This window comes from Brassica rapa, chromosome A03 (assembly GCF_000309985.2).
Source record: "Brassica rapa cultivar Chiifu-401-42 chromosome A03, CAAS_Brap_v3.01, whole genome shotgun sequence".
NCBI lineage: Eukaryota > Viridiplantae > Streptophyta > Magnoliopsida > Brassicales > Brassicaceae > Brassica > Brassica rapa.
This window is the reverse complement of record NC_024797.2, coordinates 24,034,159-24,056,253: the sequence shown is the minus strand read 5'-3', so window position 1 is coordinate 24,056,253 and position 22,095 is coordinate 24,034,159. Positions and strand designations below refer to the sequence as shown.

Here is a 22,095-nt window from a genome sequence, read left to right as displayed (position 1 = left end):
TTTCATTAAACTTCTGTTTATGATCCTAAGTAATTGTTGCATATATAGTAAGGAGTACATATAACTGATATGGTCAATGGTCAAGTAATTGTGATTTTAACCCTTTAGTTTGTATTATATTCAGTAGTTTCATAAACTTATACAATCATGCAAATAAACTTATCCCACAAACATTCTATCCATATTTTTTTATATTGAATTTATATTTTTTTCATTTTGTTCCATTTAAATTTGATTTTTTTAAACATATATATATTTGTCTTTATTAGAATTTTATTTTAAATTAAAATTTTGTGGTAAATCAATTCATTTTATGTAGTATTAAAATATAATAGTTTAGTAAGTGTCAAACTGTGTTTCTAAGAAAAAGAGCCTTTCATAACTCCACAACATTACCTCTATTTTGCTTTCGATTCATAAGAAAAAGTCTATAAACTGAGGAAACAATAATTATGTGAATGCCTCAATTATTCCTCATAATGGTTAGGTAGTTCGAATTATTAAGAAACTCAATAAAGTAAATAAAGAAAGAAGGAGAAAAATTGAAAAAGCGGTATTGCAAAACAAATGAAAAAAAGAAGCCAATAGATTCTCTCTCTCTTCTTTACACTTTCCTTTCCTCAAAGCTTTGCTGCTTTTCCTAACCTTTTCTCTCTCTAAACCAGAAATAAACCTGCCCTTCTACTCCTATAAAAGTTAACTCCATTCTCCTCTCAAATCTCCTCCACACCAAACCTCTCTCTCTCTCTCCCTCTCTTCTCATTTCAAAGAACAAGAGAAAAAAAAAACAAGAAAATGGAGGTGTCTACAAGAAAGCCTTATTTCATAGAAGAAGAAGACGATGGATTGGTTTCTCTAGCTGAGATGGAAGCTGGAGTTTCTTCTCCTTCTTCTCCTTGTTACACAAACCTGAACCAGTACCATCCTCAGAGTTATTATTATAATTACCATCAGTACTCTGTTTCATCACCCAGATCTGTTGTCGTGTCTGGAAAATTCCATGATTTTAGATTCGACAACAGCTGTTTCGGACAACAATCAGTTCCTCATTTCTTGGACTCTTGTTTCCTCTGTAGGAAGCGTCTTGGTCATAACAAAGACATCTTCATGTACAGGTACACATCTTTTCTTTCTCTTACATCTTTATTTCAATTTATGTTTTAATGTTTTTGATGTTTTAGTCAACAATAGAAGAAACCCTATTTCTGATATTTTAATGTTTTGATTTTTGTGGGAATAACAGAGGAGACACACCGTTCTGTAGCGAGGAGTGTAGAGAAGAACAGATAAAGAGAGACGAGTCGAAAGAGAAGAAAAAAAATCTGTCTTCATCTGTGAAAGCTATGAGAAGAAATGAAAAGAGAAGCTCTTCTTCTTCTCCAACTAGATCTCGTGACTATGCTTTCCGCACTGGAACTGTTGCTGCTGCTTAGTTTCAATATCTCTTTAGTTTAATATTCCAAGTCAAAACAAAAACCAAGAGAATCCATTAAAGCCAGTTGCTGTAAAAGTTGGTTCATGGTTTGAATTTTAGAAACTCCTTTTCAAGGGTTTGTCCTTTTTCGTTTTTATTAGATTTTATTTTGCATAAAGAAAAAAAAAATCATGCAATTTTGGGAGTACAAGAAAACTGTAGCCAAACGTTTGCCTATGTGAATTTGGTACATCTTTTTTTTTGGTAATATGTGAAGAAAACAAAAATATATGTAACATGAACATCATCATCAGCCTGGCTGTTCTTTTATTTTTAAATGATGGGATTGTAATGAAATAGTACAAGATATATGTATATATATATATGTGATAATAACTTATATATTTGTTTAATTTTCGTTATTAAATTGGCATGTGATACAGTTATGATTCGAAATAAAATTTGATGTAGTGTTGGAATCAACTCTGATTTGGAGTAGGTTTGATGTCATATGACTCGAAAGAATAATATAATGATGTATTATTAGCCTTTAGACAATTTGTTTCTGCCCATGTTGTGTGATATCATTTGTGCACTACAAGTTTTTCTTTTCATTTTATTGAAACTGAAGTACAATTAGTTATAAAAAGCAGTAGTACAATTTCATTTTCAGAAAGAAAGATTTTAAGGTTAATAAACTTTTCATCTCTTGCAAGTCACAAACTTAGGTCTTCTGTTAACCACAAGTTCTTTTTTTTCACAATTATCTGTAGTATTATCTTCTTGCAGTCTTAAAATGTATTATTTCGTCTCACATCAGATCACAATCACATTCACATGATGTTGGTTATATCACGGGTCAAGTTACTTGGAAAGGCAGCTGTTGATTTGGATTAATGGGCTTATTACATTACTACTTTGGGCTTTTCTCACGCTTCATATTAATGCACATTAACAAATATCATCTCAACCATAGTATTCCTCTACTAGGCTCTCGTTAGTTCATAACCCCATTTGTCAATTCTCCAACAGAACTTCTCATATTTTCGGAATTTGATTCTTTGATAATTTTCCTAAGACTTTGAACGACAAAGGTCATGTTGGGTCTCTCTTAATCGTTTTTCTTCAGACAATGATCAGCCAATTTAGCAACTCTCCTGACCATAGCAACTGGATATTTGTTTCGTTGCTTTTTATATTAACATGATATAGTTTAACCCATTTTACAAGAATCTTCTCAGCCAAAGGTTTCATTCGTTCTATTGTGCGACGACCAGTGATGATCTCATACAGATCAACTCCAAAGCTATAGACATCGCTATTTTTCATGAGATAGCCGGTGTCTACATACTCTGGAGCTGCTAGTATGAGAAATGTTAATGCAGTTGTAACATGAGTTTTGTCTCCTCCGGGACCCTCTCTAGCAAGGCCAAAGTCCGATATTTCGGATAAAAATCATCATCCAAAAAGCACATTTGATGATTTGAAGTCCATGTATATTATCTGTTTAAACGAGATTTTTTGTTGGTTCAAAAATCACCTGAATATCATACAAAAAAGCCAAAACAAATATCATCTCAACCATAGTATTCCTCTACCGAGCAAGATATTAAGTCTTCTTTTTTTTTCCAAGGCAACGTTGGGGTACTTGTAGTGAAGAGATGATCCTCTAAGCTGAGAAGCCTGAGATTAGACATGAACTCTGCTTAGCCATTGATTGTGACCCTTTCATTACAAACAAAATGATCATATAATATTCGAAGCTCAACCCATTTTCTTGACAAAGCTCGAATCTTTCAACAATTTGACTCGCAAAAGCCATAACTGAAGCTATACATACTTGTTGAGTCGTTGACTATGTTGATTGAGTTTCTTGACGGCTACAGTAAGTGGAGAATGAGACAGCTCCATCATAAAGGCCTCAGAGTGGCGCGTGGATTATGTTGGACAATGGGCTTTTTGGAACAAATGTTGGTTGAATGGAACTGAGATCAAGAGACCCACAAAAACATGAATGCCTCACGAAAATATGACATTGATAGGTTTTGATACAAAGGAAAAACTCAAATGGAAACCGAGGTAAAAAAGCAAATAGAAGAAAAAAGGGTAATGTATTACAATTGTTATGTGGGATTTTACTTGCAGCTAATGTAGTAGTAGTCTAAACCTATTAAGGGACACACAAAAACAATAACAGAGACAACCTAGTTCCAGCTTCCTGATACAAATATGCCTTCTTTAGTTGTTTACACAAGTCTCCTCTGCTTTCTCAAAACGCATGATTCTCTCGTACCTGCTGCTCCTTCTTTCCTTCACGGCTTGTGTAACTTAAACCCAAACACTCTTGGCACATAGCTTTGCGATGCCTTTTGCGGTTTCAGATGTCCGTACGTCATCAGGAACAGATGGGGAAACGTTGTCCCAAAGTATGCTCCATCTATGTCTGTTTTTTTTTGGGTTAAAGAACAACACACACAAATACTGCAGCAATAACACAGCAGAACATATCTAGTAAGAATCAAAGTAATACCAAACTAGACTCTCTTTATAAAGCATGCATAATATACTAATAAGTTGAGGAGCGAGCGAAGTAAAAAAAGGATACTGCCTTGGTATTTTGATCGTGGGTAATAGACGTCTTCACATTTGGGACAATATATCTTAACGGTGCTTGCTCTGGGGATATCAGATTGCCCAACCGGTAAACAAGGCTGCCCACAACAATACACTCTCGGGCACCTTCCAAAGTCATAGTTTTTGTATTTGTCCAACTGTAAAAATCATTGGTAATTGGTAAAGAACCAAAACAACACTCTGTGTATATTCTAACAGGACAGTTTCAAGTATATAAAAAAGTTTCTTTACCATGGAAGCAAGCCCTTTGCTGGTCAATATGTAACGAGCATGAATCATTCCATACAACATCTCTGCAGCTGACTCGATCAATTCATTCTGTTCCTCTGTAAACATCTCACCTGTTAACATTGAAAGCAACACCTAAACGCCATATAAACAAACACACATACTAAATCATTCATGTGTAAGAAGGACTTACCATGAGAAGAGTCTACGTCGAGAATCAAATCAAGGGCGTAGTCGTAGTAAGGAACTTGATGGCTGAGACCACACAAGTTAAAATCATCCTGGATGTAATCATCATCAACCTCACAGAAGAACTCGTTCCCACGCAAGTTGCAGAACCAAGATATCCACGAGGTGTCCTCCCCTTCAGAGCCACTCACCTCTGATTCCTCGCTGTCCGTCTCTGATATATCCACAGCTAAAACAACCACACAACATTTCATCAAACACCACTCTTATATAACCTTATTTAAACAGCTTGCTCTAGGAATCATGAACAACAAAAGTGGCGATTAAGATTAAAGTTTCTAGCTTTCATTCAATTAAAGATGTTTCAAAGAAACCCAAATTAAGAAACAGAGCAAATCATAAGAAAGAAACCCAAATTGAGAAACGGGGGCAAACCCTAGGTAACGGACTCGGATAGAATCTCGAGCGATTCACAACAACCAATAGAGGCATAAGAGACGAATCTCACCGTCGGAGATGGTGGTCTTCGAGAGAGACCCGGAACGTGAATCTCTGCTGTTGTTGTTCTGGTCATGCAACTGCTTCCCTATCATGACGGAGTTCGATGCGGCCTTGCCCTTCCCATTGACGGGCTGAGACATCGAATGGGAGGCTCGATTATCGCGAACCTCGTTTAACCGTTTCCGATCGACGACCTCCGACTTGGATCCAACCGTTCCCCTCTCCCTATACATGATCTAATCTAATCTAATCTCTCCCAATTTTGAAAAAAATACAACTTCCGAGATCCACGCCGGTGAATAAAAAAAGAAAAAGAAAGGAGGCGTAGAAGGAGAAGGATGAGCTTCACGATCTCTAGGGTTTCCAAACGGAGCTTCTCGCCTCCTCGCGTATATATCTATCTATCTGACAACTAGTCTCTTGGTGGAACATACACAGATAAGAAAAAAAAAAGGAATAAAAGAAAGAGACGAGGGTAAAACGGGGAAGGAATAAATCTAATTAGGTTCTCCGGTGAAGAGGAGAGACACGTGACGCTCACGTGATACTACGACTATAAGGCTTGGACCGACTTAACCCGGCCCAAGTTCGATCTTAAACCAAATATAAAATCTTCAAGTGACATTTTTCATTGCTTGGCCTTGGGATGGTTAACTTAGAAGTTACAAGAGAAATCCAAAATAAACAAAGCTTTATTCAAAATAATTTTTTTGATTCTGATCTCTAAGTACTAAACTTCCATTAAAGAATCACAAAGAGAGTTACTGAGGTGGGAGTGGTGGTGGTGGTGATGAAGGATGTTGAAGAAGGTGAACATGATTAGTGATGGCGTCAGGACAAGACTGAGCTTGAAGAAGCTCTAGCCTCATGAATGGATGCACGAACTGTAGTGTGTAATCTTCGTCTGCAAATAAAACACATAAATATATTGGTCTTTCATCACTTGTATATGTAGTAGAGAGGCACAAATAAAAAGAATATGGGAGGTAGCTTACTCTCTTTAACAGTGCCGTATAGCCAGCAAAGAACCTCATCAGCAAATGCCAAGCACACTCCTCCCTAGTTTCCCCCAAAATCTCATTTGTGTTTACTTAGAGTAAGATTTGGATTATCATGAGAGAGTTTAGTGATAGAATACTGACCTGCCAGTAGTTTTTCAGTCTGGCTCTGTGTGCGATATCTTTTGTTCTCAGTCTCTCTGTGCGTACTAGTCTCCCTCCATCATCTCTACACAACAAAGGAAAAGAAAATGTTTACTTTGATTGCTCTGCTTGAATCTCAAAAAGGAGAAAACTTAATATAAGTTTATCTTTACCTATATCCAACGACAATGTATGGCACTCCTGCTACAAATGATTGTATCTGCAACAATAAACCAGTTTTCTCATTGTTACTTCTAAGAATCCACAAGAAAGGAGAATATGCAATTCGTGAGACACCATACTTTGTACCTACCCAGAATTTAAGCAGTTTCTCTCTCTCATATCTCTCTACGGTACGATCATCCAACTACAGAGAGTAAACAAACAGTAGGAAAGTTACAGGCAATGAAAAGAAGCTGAAATAACAAAGGAGCTTAACTTAGCAATGAAGAGGCATACCTCGCGAGTAGTTTTCAACTCTATATAAATCCTCCTTCCTTCATCAGTTTCATCGCAGCAATCCATTTCAGCACCCATCAGAACACGGTGAGCTCCGAGTTTAGTCTTGACAACAGAACAGAATTCAACATTGGCATCCACGTGGTGTATTTCTTCCCCATATGCTCTTCCTGGATCTTCCGTTGCAAGGCTTTCGAAACAATATCCCCAGTAACATCTGATTGCAATATAGATAGCATTGGTTACATTAGGGTAGCAAAAAATGCAGTGTAATACACATTTCTTCTGCCCTAATATTCTGAAACACTGCTTAACTATTAAACCTTGTCTGTCTCCTACAATGAAGATTACCTGCGGCGATCTAAGTCACTCTGTGGCCTTTCAGGCAGTTTATGGACATCCAGATATATGGTTCCATTCCTCTTATGCACACCCATTTCCCATGGCTCATGCCGATTGTAAGCAGCCCCCAGTATCTGTGAGAGAGATAAAACAAAGCAAAGCCAGTGAGTTATCAAACAGAATTGTGCATTCTCGTTTCTTGTTCAGTACAGTAGTAACAAGCAACAGAGTAAAATAAATGATGAGGATCTTATTTACCTTGTTCAGATTATTACGGAATGTCTGTCCAAAAAGAAGCACAAAAAGACAACGTTGATGTGAAAATCTCTTCAATGTAATGAAATTGAGAGTTAAATGGACTTATACACACAAGCACTTCATACCACAAAATGAATGTTCTCCAACGAAATGTTTTTTGCTCTTATGCTGCCAAGAAGGTCACCAAATCCCTCAGAGCCCAGATCTGCCTCAAAAAAAGAAAACAATCAGCTTAATACCTCAAACTTCGACATCTTGCACATGATCCAATAGTTCTCACAAAATATAATGTAAAAACACTAAAACCATTACCTATTTTCTCAATAAAAGTATCATAACCTTGATTTAAATCCGCTCCAATGTCTTCAGAAACATGACGCTTGAAAAGCCTCTGGAATACAAGAACAGAGTGCGGATGATTTAAACATTTACATATGTATGTGCTCGCATGCATATACAACTAGATATAGTCAAACAGAACAAAGAATACCAAAAAGGCACTCACCAATCCTCGCTCATCATAGAACACTTCTCCACCTTCTACACGACTGTAGCTAGTAAGCTCACACGGCTGTCAATATCAAACATAACGAAACACGTTAGCAAAAGCAGCTCTGCTCTTAAACAACTAAAACAGTGTTCCTTGATAGACGTTGTTACCTCCTGAAAGACGGTAGATTTCCTAGACAAAGTTTCTTTACTCTTAGAAAGTTTAAGCTCAGAAACAAAACGCTCATCACGCTGATAACTCTGGTACCTCCCACCACGGCCACCACGTCCTCCAGGGTAAGGCCCGGGACGAGGGAGAAGCCCAGGTCCTCCTCTCCCATTAGACCAACGCCCACGTCCCATTCCTCCTCTCCCACCATGGTTATTGTCATTGCTCCATCCCGCAGGCAAAACTGTCACATTTAAGAAACTATTAATAAAGATAGTAGTGGCTCTCCTATTAGCTAGCTATCTACTCTATCAAAACAAGATTCGAACTTGCCAGGAATAGAGTAAGTGCTTAAAGCAGGTGTCTTAGTGTACTCTTCATTATCAGACCCAAACAGATCTTTCTCATCTTCTTCTTCGTGGTAAGCGTAAACTCCAGTTTCTCCATTATCGTTTCCCCTATAGCTATCTACTCCGTCATCATCATCATCTCCATGCTCCTCTCTCCCGCCGCTGCTTCCGCTACCGCTTGAGCTGCTACCACCACCACCTCCTCCTCCGCCTTTAGAGGACGACGCCGCGGAAGACGAAGCTGAGCCAGACGAGGAGGAGGAGGAGGAGCCGGAGGAGGAGGATTTCGAGCGCGAAGATCGAGAGTCGTTGTCGGAGTCTTCTCCGAACAAATCTTCGATTGGGTTTTTCAACGGCGGTAAATCCATCACAAAGAGAAAGGTTTTGGGGTTAGGTTTCCACTCCTTCCCGTTGCAGCAGAGAGCTTCCGATCCGAATCGAGAAAGAGAAGTACGACACAGCGAGTTACTTCACGAGTTAACTCGGTTTTGGGGACTCTATTGGGCTTTTAATGTAAAATGTGGAAACGAATCAGGTCCATTTAGCTTCTTTTTATTTATTATCAAAGGAGAATGTAACTTTACTGAACTTACCAAGTAACCCTCTGTATTTCAGAATAATATTCTCTATATATACATTCAACTTTGGGTTAACTTCAGAAAACTCCATATAAGACCATCAGCATCAATGAACCCTGTCTTTAGGTTCATCTTTTCAATTTTTTATTATTAAATTTTTTTCTTTTTTCTTTTGATTTTTTTAGAGAAAAAAAAAAACTAGACTAATCGCCGGCCGCCACGACACATAGAGCCCGCGCTATAGTGATGAACTTTAAAAGAAAGAAGTTCAGCCAAGAGAGCTTTAGAAGAGAGGAGTTCATATGATTGAATTATTATTATTATTATTATTTGATTTATGAGTGAACTCCCCCCCCCCCATAATCCTTTTGGATTTTACACCGTCAACATTTAAACACATCCTTTGTTGTCAATTTATAGCACAATTTAATTTGCATGTAAACAAGGATTCACTATACAAGGCAATCGAAATGAAGCCGAGCAAGTTCAGTCGATTGGTGGTTTCAAAGAGGTCTGTACCATTTGAATCCAAACCCCCCAAAAATATGCCAGCGAGGAAAAGACCATTGAGAAAAAGAAGACTAGAAGAAGCCACCAAGATTTATAATCATATTATACCAACAAGTTTCCTGAAGGCCTTAACATGCTCAACCCTCTGCGCTTGAGCCTCTGTGACAGCATCAGCTGCTTTCAAAGTTCTGTATAGATTCTTATGAACCTTAAGATACTCATTCTTATACGTAGCTACATCATTATACATACCCTTCTCCTTCATGCAACTTATAACCTCCATCACTCTCTCAAAATACCCACCTCTCAGGAAGTTCACCACAAGCTTCTCCAACAGATCTTGCGTCACCTCCAAGTCTCTGCTCGCCACGTTCCTTTTGATATCTCCCCACGTGACTGTGATCTCCCGGTACATCCCGAGAGACGAGTACATGTCGACCAAGATCCAAAAGCTTTGCACAGTCGGTGAGATTGTTTTCATCTTCTGGATTTTACGGTAGGTCGTCACGGCGTCTCCTTGCATTTTGGCTTTGCAGAAGTAGTAGAGAGACGAGTTCAGCTCGTAGAGCATGCTTGGAACTTTGGTTTGCTCTCCTGCGTTGATCTCCTCAACCAATAGTGCCCTGAGCTCTGTGTTTTTTTCACAATCTTTAATCTCATCTGAAGGATCTGTAACGAAACCTGCTTTCGTCATTTGTCTTACAAGAACCTCGGCGTTTCTCACCATCTTGCTCTTGTGATAACCCGACAAGACCTTTCTATATGTAACCAAGTCCATGGGATTGCCAGAAGAAACCATGTCGTCAAGAACATCATGAGCAGCTTCTAACCAACCAACAGCAACACAAGCATCAATTACATCAGCACATAGCTTCGATCCACCCACCGAGAACAAAAGCTTGGACAGCTCAGGGAGGTTCTCACGTCTCTTGTAACCATATACCAACTTAGCAAGAGTCTTGTTAGTGAAACCAAGCTTGGAATCTGCGTAACTGACGAACGTTGCTTCACTATCCACTCCCAGAGACGAATCTCTCTGCAAAAGCTCAGGTGAAATCCGAATCCTTAAACCAGATTTGATATGGTGAGACCCAACAGGCAAAACCATAACCTTTTCGAGATTCTGAACCGAAGACAAGTCCTTCTCCTTGCATATATCTAACACAACCCGACCCGCGGAACAAACATCATCGAACTTGAACTCAAGGCTTAACAAATTATCATACAAACGACGATAATGACAAAGAAGCTGACTCGGGACACGACCGATACCTTCCTTGATCTTCTTCAACTCGTCTCTCATCCCATTCATTTCATAAACACAAGACATGATCACAATCGAGTGCGCATCCGCAACCACATCGACTTTAGCCATCAGCTCGATAAGCTCTTGGCCTTTGAGAGAGAAACCAAACCTCACACAAGAGCCAAGCACGAGATTAAACACAACCGTATCAGGCTTCACGACATTACTATTCCTTTTTAATTCCATAAAACGATTACAAAACTGAACTAAATAATTCGAAGCTAAGCAAGTCCCGACCTCTGTCTTCACCAAATGCATCACCACAAGCCTCAGCACATCAGAGGTTACAACAAATCCCTTCTCCAGCATTGTGCGGAGTATGTTACAAGCGGATTCAGACATCTGAGCTCTCGCTAGAGAGAGTAACAACTTAGTTAACGCATCGGAGTTTACGAGACCCGAGTTCTGCTTTAAAGCTAGACGAGACAGATCATCAGCCTTGCAAAGCCAAGCGGGGTCGGAGGAGTAAGACAAGACCGTGACGAACCTGTTCATGATGGAACTATCTGGAAACCCGTAGAGACGTTTGTAATCTTTGAACACGTCCCAAGCGTCATCTACGCGGTGATGCTTGAGAGCTGTTTCGAGCTTCTTCTTGAGAATCACTTGTGAAGAAGCTTCCCAGCTTAGTCTTGCAGGTTGAACACTAGTGCTGCAGAACAGGGACGATTTCGAAGATGCGCTAACTATGCCACGCAGCGATTCAAGAACAAAGTTCCGTTTCCTAAGCATCTGAATCTAGAATTTAGCAAATGAGAGAGCACACGAGGGATTTGAAGAACCCTAGATTGGTCGGAACTTGGAGTCGAGAGAGAAGACGAGTGGCGAAACCGTGAATTTCATTTGGTCCGAAGACATTTGTAACTTTTTGTTTTTACGGTAAAAGGGCTCGATAAAATCTTAATTTGCAGTTTTGGCAGTTATAATATTCAATTGGAACAATCAGACCTACAATTATATAACATAACAAATCTTTTTTTCTTTTTGTATGCGTAAAATCTTTAATCTTTACAAACGTATTGATGTGTGCTATGTACAAACTCGTAAAACATTTTCTGTATACATGACGTAGAGAATTGGTGATTTACGCTCTATTTAAAGCTAAAAAACCAAGGATTTCAAAAATGTTCTGAGAAGAAAATAGGAACCCAGAATATGAAAATTACTATGTAAGAGAAACAATTATAAAGAAAAAAAAAGATATGATCTACTGTGTGTGTTTGCAAACAGCTGTTGTGGACTACACTGATCAACTCGGAACTTGGTTTTGTTCGTCCAACCATTTGTAAAACGATTTTGTGTTTCTTCATGTGACAATCTCATCCACCTCCGAGTTAAAGATAAAGCTCGGAAACGTTGTTGTTATATCCCTGCGCAGATTTATTCATACGTTAAGAAAACTCATCTGCTATTTCATTTCTTAACTTTTCAAGTATACTTGAGTTCTGGTTCCCATGAATACCTGAGATATGGGAGTGTCATGATCTTAAGTAGTGATGGGTTCTTGTTTACAAAATCGCTCCACTCCAGTTTATCAATCTTTCCATCCTGATTCACGTCTGCATCTTCAAATGTCTGTTCATTAATGCAGAAAAAGAAAGAGACGAAGTTTAAAACTTTAGTTACTAATGGTATAACTTGCTAGAAAGAAAAAAAAACTTTTGTTATTAAAATAGACCATCACAAACCTTATCTAGTATTATCTCTATGGTTTCATCAGCCAATTTCATTTCAGATTCACACAGAAGGGCGATCAACATTTGCTTCACCTGCAAATATATCAAGCACATGTACTTGTTTGATTATTGATATACTTGAGAAATGCTCGGAAATGCAAAAAGAATACAGAATGCATATTGTTGTTACCTCTTGTCGTTCAATGAAACCCGTACAGTCCATGTCGTAAAGCCTAAATGTAACTGAGAAAAGGATAAAAACGTAAGACCATAATAAATAAAACTCTTCACACAAAAGCTTCGAGAAGTAATAATAGTTATAAAACTCTCTTCATGCCGTAAACTTACAATCTATTTTGTCTTCTAAAGAAGCATTGGGATGGAAAACATTGAGTGATCTAACAAAGTCGCCGAAATCAATCACTCCTTTTCGTTTAACATCAAACATATCAAATATCTGCAAGGGAGAATGATTACTTAGATTAAATATTAGTCTTCGAGAATAATAAATTTCATTAAAGCGTGAGGAAACTTAGATTATACCCTGTTAGCAAATAGATTCTCCTTCTTCCGGTTCTTGAACAAGGCAAGTTGAAACTCTTCCTGCACGCACGCACGTGAAGGAAGCATTACAAACACACACAAAGATAAAGAAAGTGGGGCCATGAAGAAAGCCTCATAATTCAAAACCAAAAGCAATCTGATATATAATAAGAAAATTCAAGTCAAACATTAAGGGCTATGATTCATTGAATTAGTGGTGCAATATGGAACAGACAGATAGTACTAGCATGGAGGAATCATTATGGAACAGACAGATAGTACTAGCAACGAAGTGGAGAACTACTATTAGATGAATAGCGTAAAGAGGAAAAAGAGTACTAGAGTGGGGTCATGAAAAGATCAAAATGGGGTCCAAAGATTGATAATTTTATCAAAAAACTTTACGTAGGTAGGTACCTTGTTGATCAAACCATCATCAACAACGGAACTGCTTATGCTCTTGAACAGCTCAAACAATGCTTCAACCTCACTCACACTAACTGGAAAAAGAGAAAGAAAAAAAACAAGCCACGCTGCAATATCAACCAAAAAGTACCAGCAACCAAACAAAAAAAAAAGATTAATCTACTTTGAAACTTTTTGGATATTGATAGAAAGCAAGGAGACAGAAACCATTATTGACAACTCTTGCATAAGAAAATTTACTACTAAACTGAAGCGGTAGTGAACATGAATAAAGATTTGGTAATAACAAACATGTTTAAACTATGGTACATATAAACGAAACCCCTAATTTAAACTATATCAATTGAGAAAAGAAGGGCAAGATATAATCAAGCTGATGAATCCTCAAGAAACAAATGAACATGCAGAGGAATGATATGTAGAGAGGAGCAAGTAGTAAACATACAGGCAGTCTCGGAGGCAAGCTTGACAGGGTCTTCGTGTCCACGGAATTCTCTTGCTACCTTTGATTGGAAGCAGCCCATTTACAGAGATGCCAACAGACAAGATTCTGCGGATGCTAAAGCTTTGATTTTACTGCCCATAATCACAAACATCTTTTTTTAGAATTTTTCACATATTCAATAGAAACAGAGCATATGATAGTTTGAATTAAAACACAGACCATCAACATAATGTATAATAAATCACAACAATGGTACGATGATTGTCTAGAATCTCAACAGCTTTCGTCAAATTTTCGAAAAAGTTGTTGGAATCCAAAAAGAGATTCAAAACGTATACCAGGAAAAACGATTCCAAAAGCAGAAGGTAGAGAATCAAAGAAGGTAATGCAGGCACGTCGAGAATTCAACAGCCGTGAACTCAAAATCACAAAAAAAAAATGTAAATAATCTCATAAGCCAAAACACTCACCACCACCACAACCTAAGAGAACGGCTCGCCGGAGAAATCCAGAGAGAGGAGAGATAAACAGCAAAATAAAGAGAAGAGAGAGAGAGGAAGATGATCTGTGTAGGGATTGGTGAAGGTTGATAGCAAGATGAATGATCGGACGGTTGAAATCAATTTACTACAGAAGCTGTGGGCTTTTTTGTTTGTTTTGTTTTGTTTTGTGTAAGGAAGAATTGAGAATCAAGCAGCAGGCGGCTTCGGCTTATATTATAAGATGGGATGCGGCACGTGTGAAGGTCGTAAGCGCGTGCGAGACGAGTCAGTTTTGGAAGTTATTAGATCTAATATTTCAGTTACCATTCCTAGGCTCCGAATGGTAACAGCGGGTTGAGCGGGGCGGGACAAGCGGATTAGCTAGTGCGGTGCGGTTTGTGTGCGGTTTGTGTTAGAAAAACGTATATTGCGGGACAAGTGCGGTTCGTCTAAAAGAAGCGGTTTAAAACAAAATGTGAATGGCGACTTGTGTAATGAATAGTGTAACTGCGGGATACATAATATATTTATATTTTATAAACAACAAAATGAGTAATACTAATATAATTTTTAATATATATATATATATATTATTTTTAAAAAATAGTTTATATATCTAAAATATAAATATGTTATTTCTGAGTTTTATAGCCAATAATTTATTGTATTTTAATTTCTTAAGAGAGATTTTTAAGATATAAATTATAAAAAGTTATAAACTAAAACACACATAGAAATATACATCCTTAATCCGTAATGAATTATTTTATTCTTAAACATTAAACTGGTGAAGTTGCAAAACACAATCATTTATTAACTTTTTAAATATTGTCTAAAAGGTGAAATAGAAAATAAGAAAGGTTTATTGCATATATTTTCTTTACATTTTTAATTAACTAATAACAATAAACAATAATTTTAATATACTGGTTGACAACAGTATCACAAACCACACGTTATTACTCAAGTTTTGTCTCAACGTGCGGTACAGACATAAAACAATCCCGCTACAGTCACATTTCTTATTTTAATTATTTTTATATGCAACAATTAATATCAAACAAAACAAGGTGAATGGTGACATAATTTTTGACCGTAGGGTGCGTCTTGTTTACCCGCAGTTCTCATTCAAGGCCCTAATTGATTTCTGTTACTTTTCTTTCTGTCCATTTTCTCCTTCTGTTAATTACGTAAGCATATACGATGATTATGTTCTGGAAATTATGTGTTGTTAGCATAATGAAAAATATTTGTGGGTGTATAAAAAAATCCAGAAAAGAAAAAACATTCATTGCCGTTGGGCAAGAAATTCAAAAGTTGGATTTTATCAAAATACCTATATCCTTCACATCCGGAAAATTCAAAGATGCGTCCATTTTAAATAATCAAAAAAGTCAAATTGGTACATCAGAAGGAATATTCTGAATATACCAATTACCATACTCTGTATACTTGTACTAATATTTTAAGATATTTTATACTTGTTCCCATAAATAATTCGACTACTTTTATATTTTCCAAAAACCGAATGAGATGGGGAGAATTTTAAGATTGGAAATAAATGTAGAAACCGACAATTCTAAATTCAGGGAAACATCATATTTTCTTCAAACCGATTGTAATGGAAAGTGCTGTTTCCTGAAACCGATTGTATCCTTTTCTTTTTCTTATTCTCTTTTTATTTCTATCTCTTTTTGCTTTTCCGTTTTTTTTTTCTTTTCCATATGTTCTTGTTTCTTTTCCATATGTTCTTGTTCTAGTTTAAATTTTTGTGATGGAATATCATATCGTTTTCTAAATGAAAAAGAAAAAACGAAATAACCCAAACAGAACAAATTCTGACTCCAACTTTTTTTTTTGCATATTCTATAAAAGATATTTTGATAAAACCTATATTGCTTGTATTTCTTTTGAAGATATCAAAACTAAAACTATGTTTGACGTTTAAACTTTAAACACAAACCATATAAAAGACATCAACAATTATCCCTACATCAAATCACACTACATGAAGTGTGAAGGTACACTGGACGTTCAGGTCTTCGGGTCGGGTCGTGGCTGATTCTTTTCAGTTTCGAGTTCTTTGGGTCCTAAACATTTAGATTCAATAAGTATTTAAAAAATTTTGGTTCGGGTTTGGGTCGATTCTTCTTGGGTCCGGATCAGTTTTGGTATATAACTAATATACTCGTAATTTTTCAGGTCCATATCGGATCTGGATCGGTTTCAGGTATTTAAGATCTAAAAAAGACATGATATACCCAACTCTATATAATTTAGTCGATATTTATCATATATATCTGATTTTTTACAAAATATATAACTTAAATGAAACTACTAATAATTAAAATAAAATATTTTTAAAAATGTTACAAAATAATAAAAAAATATTATTAACAAAAGATATTTTATCTAAATCATAAAATAATATATATAAAATAGAACACAAAAAATATAATTTTGTATATACATGGTTTTAAGTCGGGTACAAATCAGTTCTTATCGGGTCGGTTCTTTTCGGATACGGGTCTATTTGAATCGGTTTTTTTCAGTTCCAGTTCTTTCGAATAAACAAAATTTAGATCCAAAAAGTATTTGTAAATTCTTGGTTCGGTTCTAATTCAGATTTTCGGGTCTAGGTTAAAATGCCCAAGCCTATGTGAAGCCTCCTAACAGGTTCTAACTGTAATGATCTTTTAACATAGTTAGACACTTTAGCAGATGTTTATTAACTAAAGAAGTCAAGTCACTAAAATATTTCGAATCAATTTAATTATAAAGCATCGTTTTATGATTTAAATAAAAGTCGTAGACCAGTCGGTGTGAAATCGTTACATTAGTCTGCAACGTGGCAGACAACGTTTGACATGTTTAGGACCTTAATCACGACCTGACCACGTGATTATCGTCCAAAACAACAATACAAAATCGTATATCTTATATCTTAATTTGTTTGATTATTTATGGTTATTACCTTTGATTGAACCCCTGTCTTTTCCAAAGGTCTACAACCCCTGGCAATCATGTGATTAATTTATAGTTTTTTATTCTGTATACTAAAGAAACCCAAATTTATAATTCGAACATATATTCACGTCATACGCCTGGTTGCATTTTTAAAATTGTTTAGGAAGTATATTAGTTCCCAAAGCTGGCTTTACATGGATTATATATTGATGTTTTCAATTATACATAAAGTATGTCTTTCAATTATATGTAGATGATTTATACACAAAAAAAAAATCATCAGAAATAGATCAACTAGAAGACTATAGTTGGAGCAGAAAAGAAATTAAGCAAAATAGTTTTAATTTTACTAAATTATGCAAAACTGAAATTGATAAGTAATACTCCATCCATTCCTAAAAGATATATGTTTTAGAAATTTCACACAGTTTAATAAAACATATTAAAACTTAGCTATAAATGTACAGTTTTTTGTAATTTTATATTTTATATATTTTTAAATCAATAAGATTTTAAGAAATGCAATAATGTTCTTGAGCTTCACAATTTTTCATTATTAATTAACAAAAAATACATTGAAAAATATAAAATATGTAGCTTTTTGAAACAAATTTTTTTTCTAAAATATAGATTTTTTAAAAACGGAGAGAGAATGTTTTAATTTTCAAAATTAAGAAAAGATTTACATAGTTATTTTTTAAAGAAAATATTTACTTTAGAAAAGAATGCTCCACAACAAAAGGGTTAGTCTTCTAATTCGGCCAGTTATTTTAATTTAATTAAAGTACTCTTGAAATCCAAAAAATTACTTTAATGGTTGGCTTGAATTGAATCTTTGGCATGGTCTCCGGACGTGTCGGAAACGCGTCGGTAAAAAAGGTTACCAATCAATTTTTTTATTTGAATTGTTTTTAAAAAACTATATAATTTTTGTAGCGGCATGGATCCTGTCGTCATGTAAGAAAACGGTAACTCTTACCGAGCTCGTCAAGGGTAAAAGACCAAACATACTTACATAGAAGACACATAACTGGAATAGGAAATAACGAAAGATGGAGGTCACCTTTCACAGGGTTGGAGTTTCAGTATTCTCCACAGGGGACAAAACCACATGTTGGCGATAGTTTAACAAAAGTTGGCAAATCAATTTTGTTCATTGTATGAAAGATTGTTTTTAGAGTGAATTGGTTTAGCACCCAAAAAAAAAAGTCTTATCTCTTTGTGACTAATTACAACATCATATAACCAAAAAAAAGAAGCAAGAGTCTCTGTTTTAGCTTTACACTTCTTTGAACCCAACGATGATGATGTGTCCTCCTCACCATCTTTCCAAGCTGCTTGCCATTGTTTATCATATAACGTCGTCTCATCAAAAAGCTTCTTCAACTTATCCACATCCTCATTCTTGCGGATGAAGAGAACTCCAGCCACAGCCACGAACAAAAGCCCTTTTACAGAAGAAGTTCCCCAGTTGATCAACAAGTCCTACTCCAGTAAGACTATCAACAAAGTAAGCCATGAAGAACCCTATCATCGCAGCACGACCTACAACATAATGTAACATCTTAGTTATAGCCCCTAGCTAGATTGTGTGTTTATTCTTTTAGAGCTTTGAGACAGAGGAACTAAAACCGTTGAGGAGCTCAGCTTCGGGTAAGTTGTATCTCTTCATCCAAGCCCACCATGGGATTATTGATGTATCGAAGATTACAGGTTCGTCGTTACTCGTGGTCTCTGGATTCTCTTCAAGCCATTTTCATCTCTTGGCCTCTTTGCAAATTAACAGTTACGTAACACTCAAGCGATGGAACAAAACTATAAGTTAGAGGTTCTAACCAGAAACGATGACGTCATCCCAATCTGTTTTCCAATCTTTCTCGAACTGTTTCAGATCCCACGTTCCATTAACCCACCTCGCATCCTCGAACTTGATAAGCGTCTCCGTCGTTTTTATCTCTTCACCTTCCACGGCGGCGATTTCTTCTTTCTTGACAACTGGTGTTGATGGAGGAGGTTCTTTACCGTCCACAGCGACGGTGGCAGGAGAGGTTATCCCAGTGTCGGAGGAGTTAGCTCGAGTGACGGAGACGAGAGAGAGAAGCGGCTCGTGGAGAGGAGAGAGAGTGAGATCTTTGGGATGAAGATTGGCGGGGAGCACAGTGACGCCATTGTTAATGGTTTCGTAGCTCAAGCTCACTAACAAGTGGTTCTAAACAAAGACGTGTTATCGTCGGAGAGGTAACATGTCTGTCGTTTCTTTCTATGAAATAGAAACTACGTAACGTTTTAGCGTTTCACACAGTTCAAGAAACACAGAAAGTGAAACTGATATATTGATAGTTATTCATGGGCTCGTATGGCCATGTACAATGGTTATGAATTTGACACCCTAGTTTATACTTTTTCACAATTCAGATCATTTTTTTCTTTCTTTCTCATACTAAATTTTATTTCTACAACAGTTTTATTTTACAAATTTCAGCACTCTATTCCATTATTTTTAATACTTATATATTTATAAAATAATAAATGTAATTCAATTAAATAATCAATACTCGAACAATTTTTTTAAATAAAATATATATTTTTATGAAAATAGTGAAAATATTTAACCAAACAAAATGAAAATCTGTATATACACAATTTAAAAACAATAAATTTTGATATAAAAAGTAGCTGAAAAAAATTGCTATCAAAAATACCAATTAAACCATATTCATATATATTTAATCAAAAATAAATGTTTCATACAATGAGATGTGTTCTTTTTGTTCTACTTTTGTGCTTTAAACTATTAAATGTTTTCAACACAATTGAATCCAACTCATTTATTTTTTGTTTTTAACAAGTCTATTATAAAAGTTCAACTGTTGAAAATTAAATATCCAACAAGCTTATTTTCCATCGCCTTTTAAAACGCATCCTCTACAAGAGTCCAAAGTAATCATTGAAGAGTATTATTGTCAAACTACTCTCGCTAGCCGTATACTCTTCAAATATAAAATAAGCTTGTTGGATCTTTAATTTTTAACAGTTGATCTTTTAAAACGCATCCTCGACAAGAGTCCAAAGTAATCATTGAAGTGTGATTAGCATGTTTTCAGATAGTGTTTTTATGTTATTTTGATCTTTTGATTTTTCCCACTTCAAATTCTCATCTTTTTTTTCTCAGCCTTCCTCCCATTATTTTGGATACACACGATTTCAATATAACAATAACTACCCAACTTTTCTATTTTATTTTAATGGAATGAATAGAGATGTGCTTAACATTTCATTATATTGTTACACTAGTTTTACATTTGGTAAAGACTCCTTCCACTCATGCACCGTGATGACCATTTGAAAAAATGTTATTTGCCTTGTTGTGAGTATTGTTTGGTTTAATCTCTTCGCATGTATAGTTTATGTTGTCTTTGATGTGTGGTGTGTAATGTATGTTGTTTGTGTCGCTTGTTAATGTGTTGTGTTGCTCTTTTTAAGTTCTATAAAATCAGGGGCTATGCTTACAGATTGGCTGTAATGTGTGATTTCATATTTAACATAATATATATGCGGTCATCATTACAATTTCTATGCACAAGTAAGGTTAATGTTTTCTGAAATACTCGCAAAAAAAAGAAGAAGAGAGAGACCGACCAGGTTTACTCTTTTATCTTTAGGGAGAAAGACAAACATGGTTAAAAACATGGCTACTCTTAAAATTCTTAGAAAAAAGTGAGGTTTCTGCTTTAGAAATTGGGATTTGCAGACAGGACCTTTTATTATTTGAGCGTTGAGCTTCTCTTTGGTGGTTAAGCTTATAAGGTGGGTCTAATCTGTACATATTATAAAGTTAGTTATCTATACATATCAACATAGTTCTTCTTCTTTTTCAGTAACATTTTAAACATGAAAATTCCAGTGTTTCTCTTTTGTTTTTGTATAGGATGAGAAGATACTGTAATATCATGCACACCACCCCAAATTAATGCAGAAAATGGAGTACTTTATTAGATTGTTGAGATTTAGTGCATAAATACACCTAGAGTTGTCCAAGTACATGCTTCCTTTAACAAAAACATTTTATATATCTAATGTCAAACAAAACATGGATACAAATAATTATGCGTAGTTAACTATGATTCCAATTGCCGAAGACAGAGAGATATCTGTCACATTTTTTTAATAATGGAGATAATAAAAATAAATAACCAAACATTATGAATATATATATATATATATATACAATTCCAACGGGTTACCTGGACAAAACATTGATTCATTAGATAGAATTAGGATAATACAAATAATACGAAGTTGTGTTCCACCTCTCTAATCAAAATCGAGATTCGAATCAGTATGAGGAAGTCAAAAAAGAATAAAACAAGAATACGACCTAATAAGTTCTAAGAGGTCACATGTCATTCATTATCAAACAAGGACCAGGTCTACATTTTTTTTTGGGGTCAAATGACCAGGTCTACATTTAATAACCAGAAGCTCGACTAATTCATTATCAAACAAGGACCAGGTGTTCACTTGAGAGTGGACAAAACAGGGAAGCTTGTCCCTCAAGGTAGTAAAGCCTTGCTCTTGTCACTTTTCTGTGACTCACCTTTATCTCTTTGATGTTTGGAGAGTATCTGTCTAAATAAAAAAACGATTAGATAAATCAATAACATGTCAGGAAGTTCCTGAGAGGATGTTATACATTTTGAAAGATACAAAACATGAGAAGACATGAATTAGGCTGCCATAACAGGGAAGGTACTTGTGCACAATACTCTAATCACACATGCGAATTGTTTATGGACCTTTGAGATTTTCTTGTGGGGCTTTAGTAAATCAAATAATTATCATAATGTAAAATATTAACAACCAAGGGGCTGCTATGTACTATTATTCTATTAATTGACCCCAAATTAATGATGATGCTTAAACTAACCTAAAATGGTGGCCCACAGATGACGTCCGTCACGCGCCCGTCGCTTCATACAAACTATAA

General features: G+C 35.9%; 6 protein-coding genes across 8 annotated transcripts; 1 reads left to right on the top strand and 5 right to left on the bottom strand.

Moving 5' to 3' along the window:
• Window positions 1-608: 608 nt before the first annotated feature.
• On the top strand, window positions 609-1,791 carry LOC103860927 (FCS-Like Zinc finger 2). The gene is made up of 2 exons (XM_009138612.3): window positions 609-1,115; window positions 1,244-1,791. The coding sequence occupies exons 1-2, from the start codon at window positions 796-798 to the stop codon at window positions 1,431-1,433; spliced, it is 510 nt and encodes a 169-aa protein (XP_009136860.2). The 5' UTR covers window positions 609-795; the 3' UTR covers window positions 1,434-1,791.
• Window positions 1,792-3,421: 1,630 nt separating this feature from the next.
• LOC103860926 (casein kinase II subunit beta-2) lies at window positions 3,422-5,428 on the bottom strand. Of its 2 annotated transcripts, none has more exons than XM_009138611.3 (5): window positions 4,974-5,428; window positions 4,470-4,694; window positions 4,280-4,389; window positions 4,020-4,185; window positions 3,422-3,857 (listed from the first exon to the last, which is right to left on the bottom strand). In XM_009138611.3, the coding sequence occupies exons 1-5, from the start codon at window positions 5,197-5,199 to the stop codon at window positions 3,727-3,729; spliced, it is 858 nt and encodes a 285-aa protein (XP_009136859.1). In that variant the 5' UTR covers window positions 5,200-5,428; the 3' UTR covers window positions 3,422-3,726. The 2 variants fall into 2 exon arrangements, with proteins under 2 accessions (XP_009136859.1, XP_033144041.1); XM_033288150.1 differs by having other exon boundaries at window positions 4,280-4,374.
• A 132-nt stretch (window positions 5,429-5,560) lies between these two features.
• LOC103860925 (decapping nuclease DXO homolog, chloroplastic) lies at window positions 5,561-8,679 on the bottom strand. Of its 2 annotated transcripts, XM_009138610.3 has the most exons (13): window positions 8,159-8,543; window positions 7,828-8,069; window positions 7,673-7,738; window positions 7,480-7,558; window positions 7,293-7,372; window positions 7,168-7,191; window positions 6,919-7,043; window positions 6,568-6,784; window positions 6,422-6,475; window positions 6,282-6,328; window positions 6,109-6,193; window positions 5,962-6,025; window positions 5,561-5,870 (listed from the first exon to the last, which is right to left on the bottom strand). In XM_009138610.3, exons 1-13 carry the CDS (start codon window positions 8,541-8,543, stop codon window positions 5,728-5,730), a joined length of 1,611 nt encoding a protein of 536 aa, XP_009136858.1. In that variant the 3' UTR covers window positions 5,561-5,727. The 2 variants fall into 2 exon arrangements, with proteins under 2 accessions (XP_009136858.1, XP_033144030.1); XM_033288139.1 differs by having other exon boundaries at window positions 6,282-6,475; window positions 8,159-8,679.
• Window positions 8,680-9,315: 636 nt separating this feature from the next.
• LOC103860924 (pentatricopeptide repeat-containing protein At4g17616) lies at window positions 9,316-11,531 on the bottom strand. The gene has a single exon (XM_009138609.3). The coding sequence runs from the start codon at window positions 11,299-11,301 to the stop codon at window positions 9,361-9,363; it is 1,941 nt and encodes a 646-aa protein (XP_009136857.1). The 5' UTR covers window positions 11,302-11,531; the 3' UTR covers window positions 9,316-9,360.
• A 107-nt stretch (window positions 11,532-11,638) lies between these two features.
• LOC103860923 (calcineurin B-like protein 1) lies at window positions 11,639-14,366 on the bottom strand. The gene is made up of 9 exons (XM_009138607.3): window positions 14,130-14,366; window positions 13,660-13,790; window positions 13,206-13,288; window positions 12,789-12,848; window positions 12,594-12,702; window positions 12,436-12,488; window positions 12,258-12,338; window positions 12,032-12,144; window positions 11,639-11,939 (listed from the first exon to the last, which is right to left on the bottom strand). Exons 2-9 carry the CDS (start codon window positions 13,736-13,738, stop codon window positions 11,876-11,878), a joined length of 642 nt encoding a protein of 213 aa, XP_009136855.1. The 5' UTR covers window positions 13,739-13,790; window positions 14,130-14,366; the 3' UTR covers window positions 11,639-11,875.
• A 1,480-nt stretch (window positions 14,367-15,846) lies between these two features.
• LOC103860922 (light-harvesting complex-like protein 3 isotype 1, chloroplastic) lies at window positions 15,847-22,073 on the bottom strand. The gene is given in 5 exon segments (XM_009138606.3): window positions 15,847-18,554; window positions 18,556-18,653; window positions 18,741-18,878; window positions 18,945-19,203; window positions 19,206-22,073. Coding segments are annotated over 5 exon segments (870 nt in total). The 5' UTR covers window positions 19,278-22,073; the 3' UTR covers window positions 15,847-18,251.
• Between the last annotated feature and the right edge of the window lie 22 nt (window positions 22,074-22,095).

Coding starts and splice junctions, on each gene's coding strand:
- LOC103860927 (XM_009138612.3), top strand. CDS start 796: ATGGAGGTGTCTACAAGAAAGCCTTATTTCATAGAAGAAGAAGACGAT. Junction 1,116..1,243: donor AAAGACATCTTCATGTACAG/GTACACATCTTT, acceptor TGGGAATAACAG/AGGAGACACACCGTTCTGTA.
- LOC103860926 (XM_009138611.3), bottom strand. CDS start 5,199: ATGTATAGGGAGAGGGGAACGGTTGGATCCAAGTCGGAGGTCGTCGAT. Junction 4,390..4,469: donor CGACGTAGACTCTTCTCATG/GTAAGTCCTTCT, acceptor CAATGTTAACAG/GTGAGATGTTTACAGAGGAA. Junction 4,186..4,279: donor GCAAAGGGCTTGCTTCCATG/GTAAAGAAACTT, acceptor TGATTTTTACAG/TTGGACAAATACAAAAACTA.
- LOC103860925 (XM_033288139.1), bottom strand. CDS start 8,543: ATGGATTTACCGCCGTTGAAAAACCCAATCGAAGATTTGTTCGGAGAA. Junction 7,044..7,167: donor TCCGTAATAATCTGAACAAG/GTAAATAAGATC, acceptor TCTCTCTCACAG/ATACTGGGGGCTGCTTACAA. Junction 5,871..5,961: donor ATACGGCACTGTTAAAGAGA/GTAAGCTACCTC, acceptor TTTTATTTGCAG/ACGAAGATTACACACTACAG.
- LOC103860924 (XM_009138609.3), bottom strand. CDS start 11,301: ATGCTTAGGAAACGGAACTTTGTTCTTGAATCGCTGCGTGGCATAGTT.
- LOC103860923 (XM_009138607.3), bottom strand. CDS start 13,738: ATGGGCTGCTTCCAATCAAAGGTAGCAAGAGAATTCCGTGGACACGAA. Junction 12,489..12,593: donor TTTAGAAGACAAAATAGATT/GTAAGTTTACGG, acceptor TCCTTTTCTCAG/TTACATTTAGGCTTTACGAC. Junction 12,339..12,435: donor GTTTCATTGAACGACAAGAG/GTAACAACAATA, acceptor ATATATTTGCAG/GTGAAGCAAATGTTGATCGC.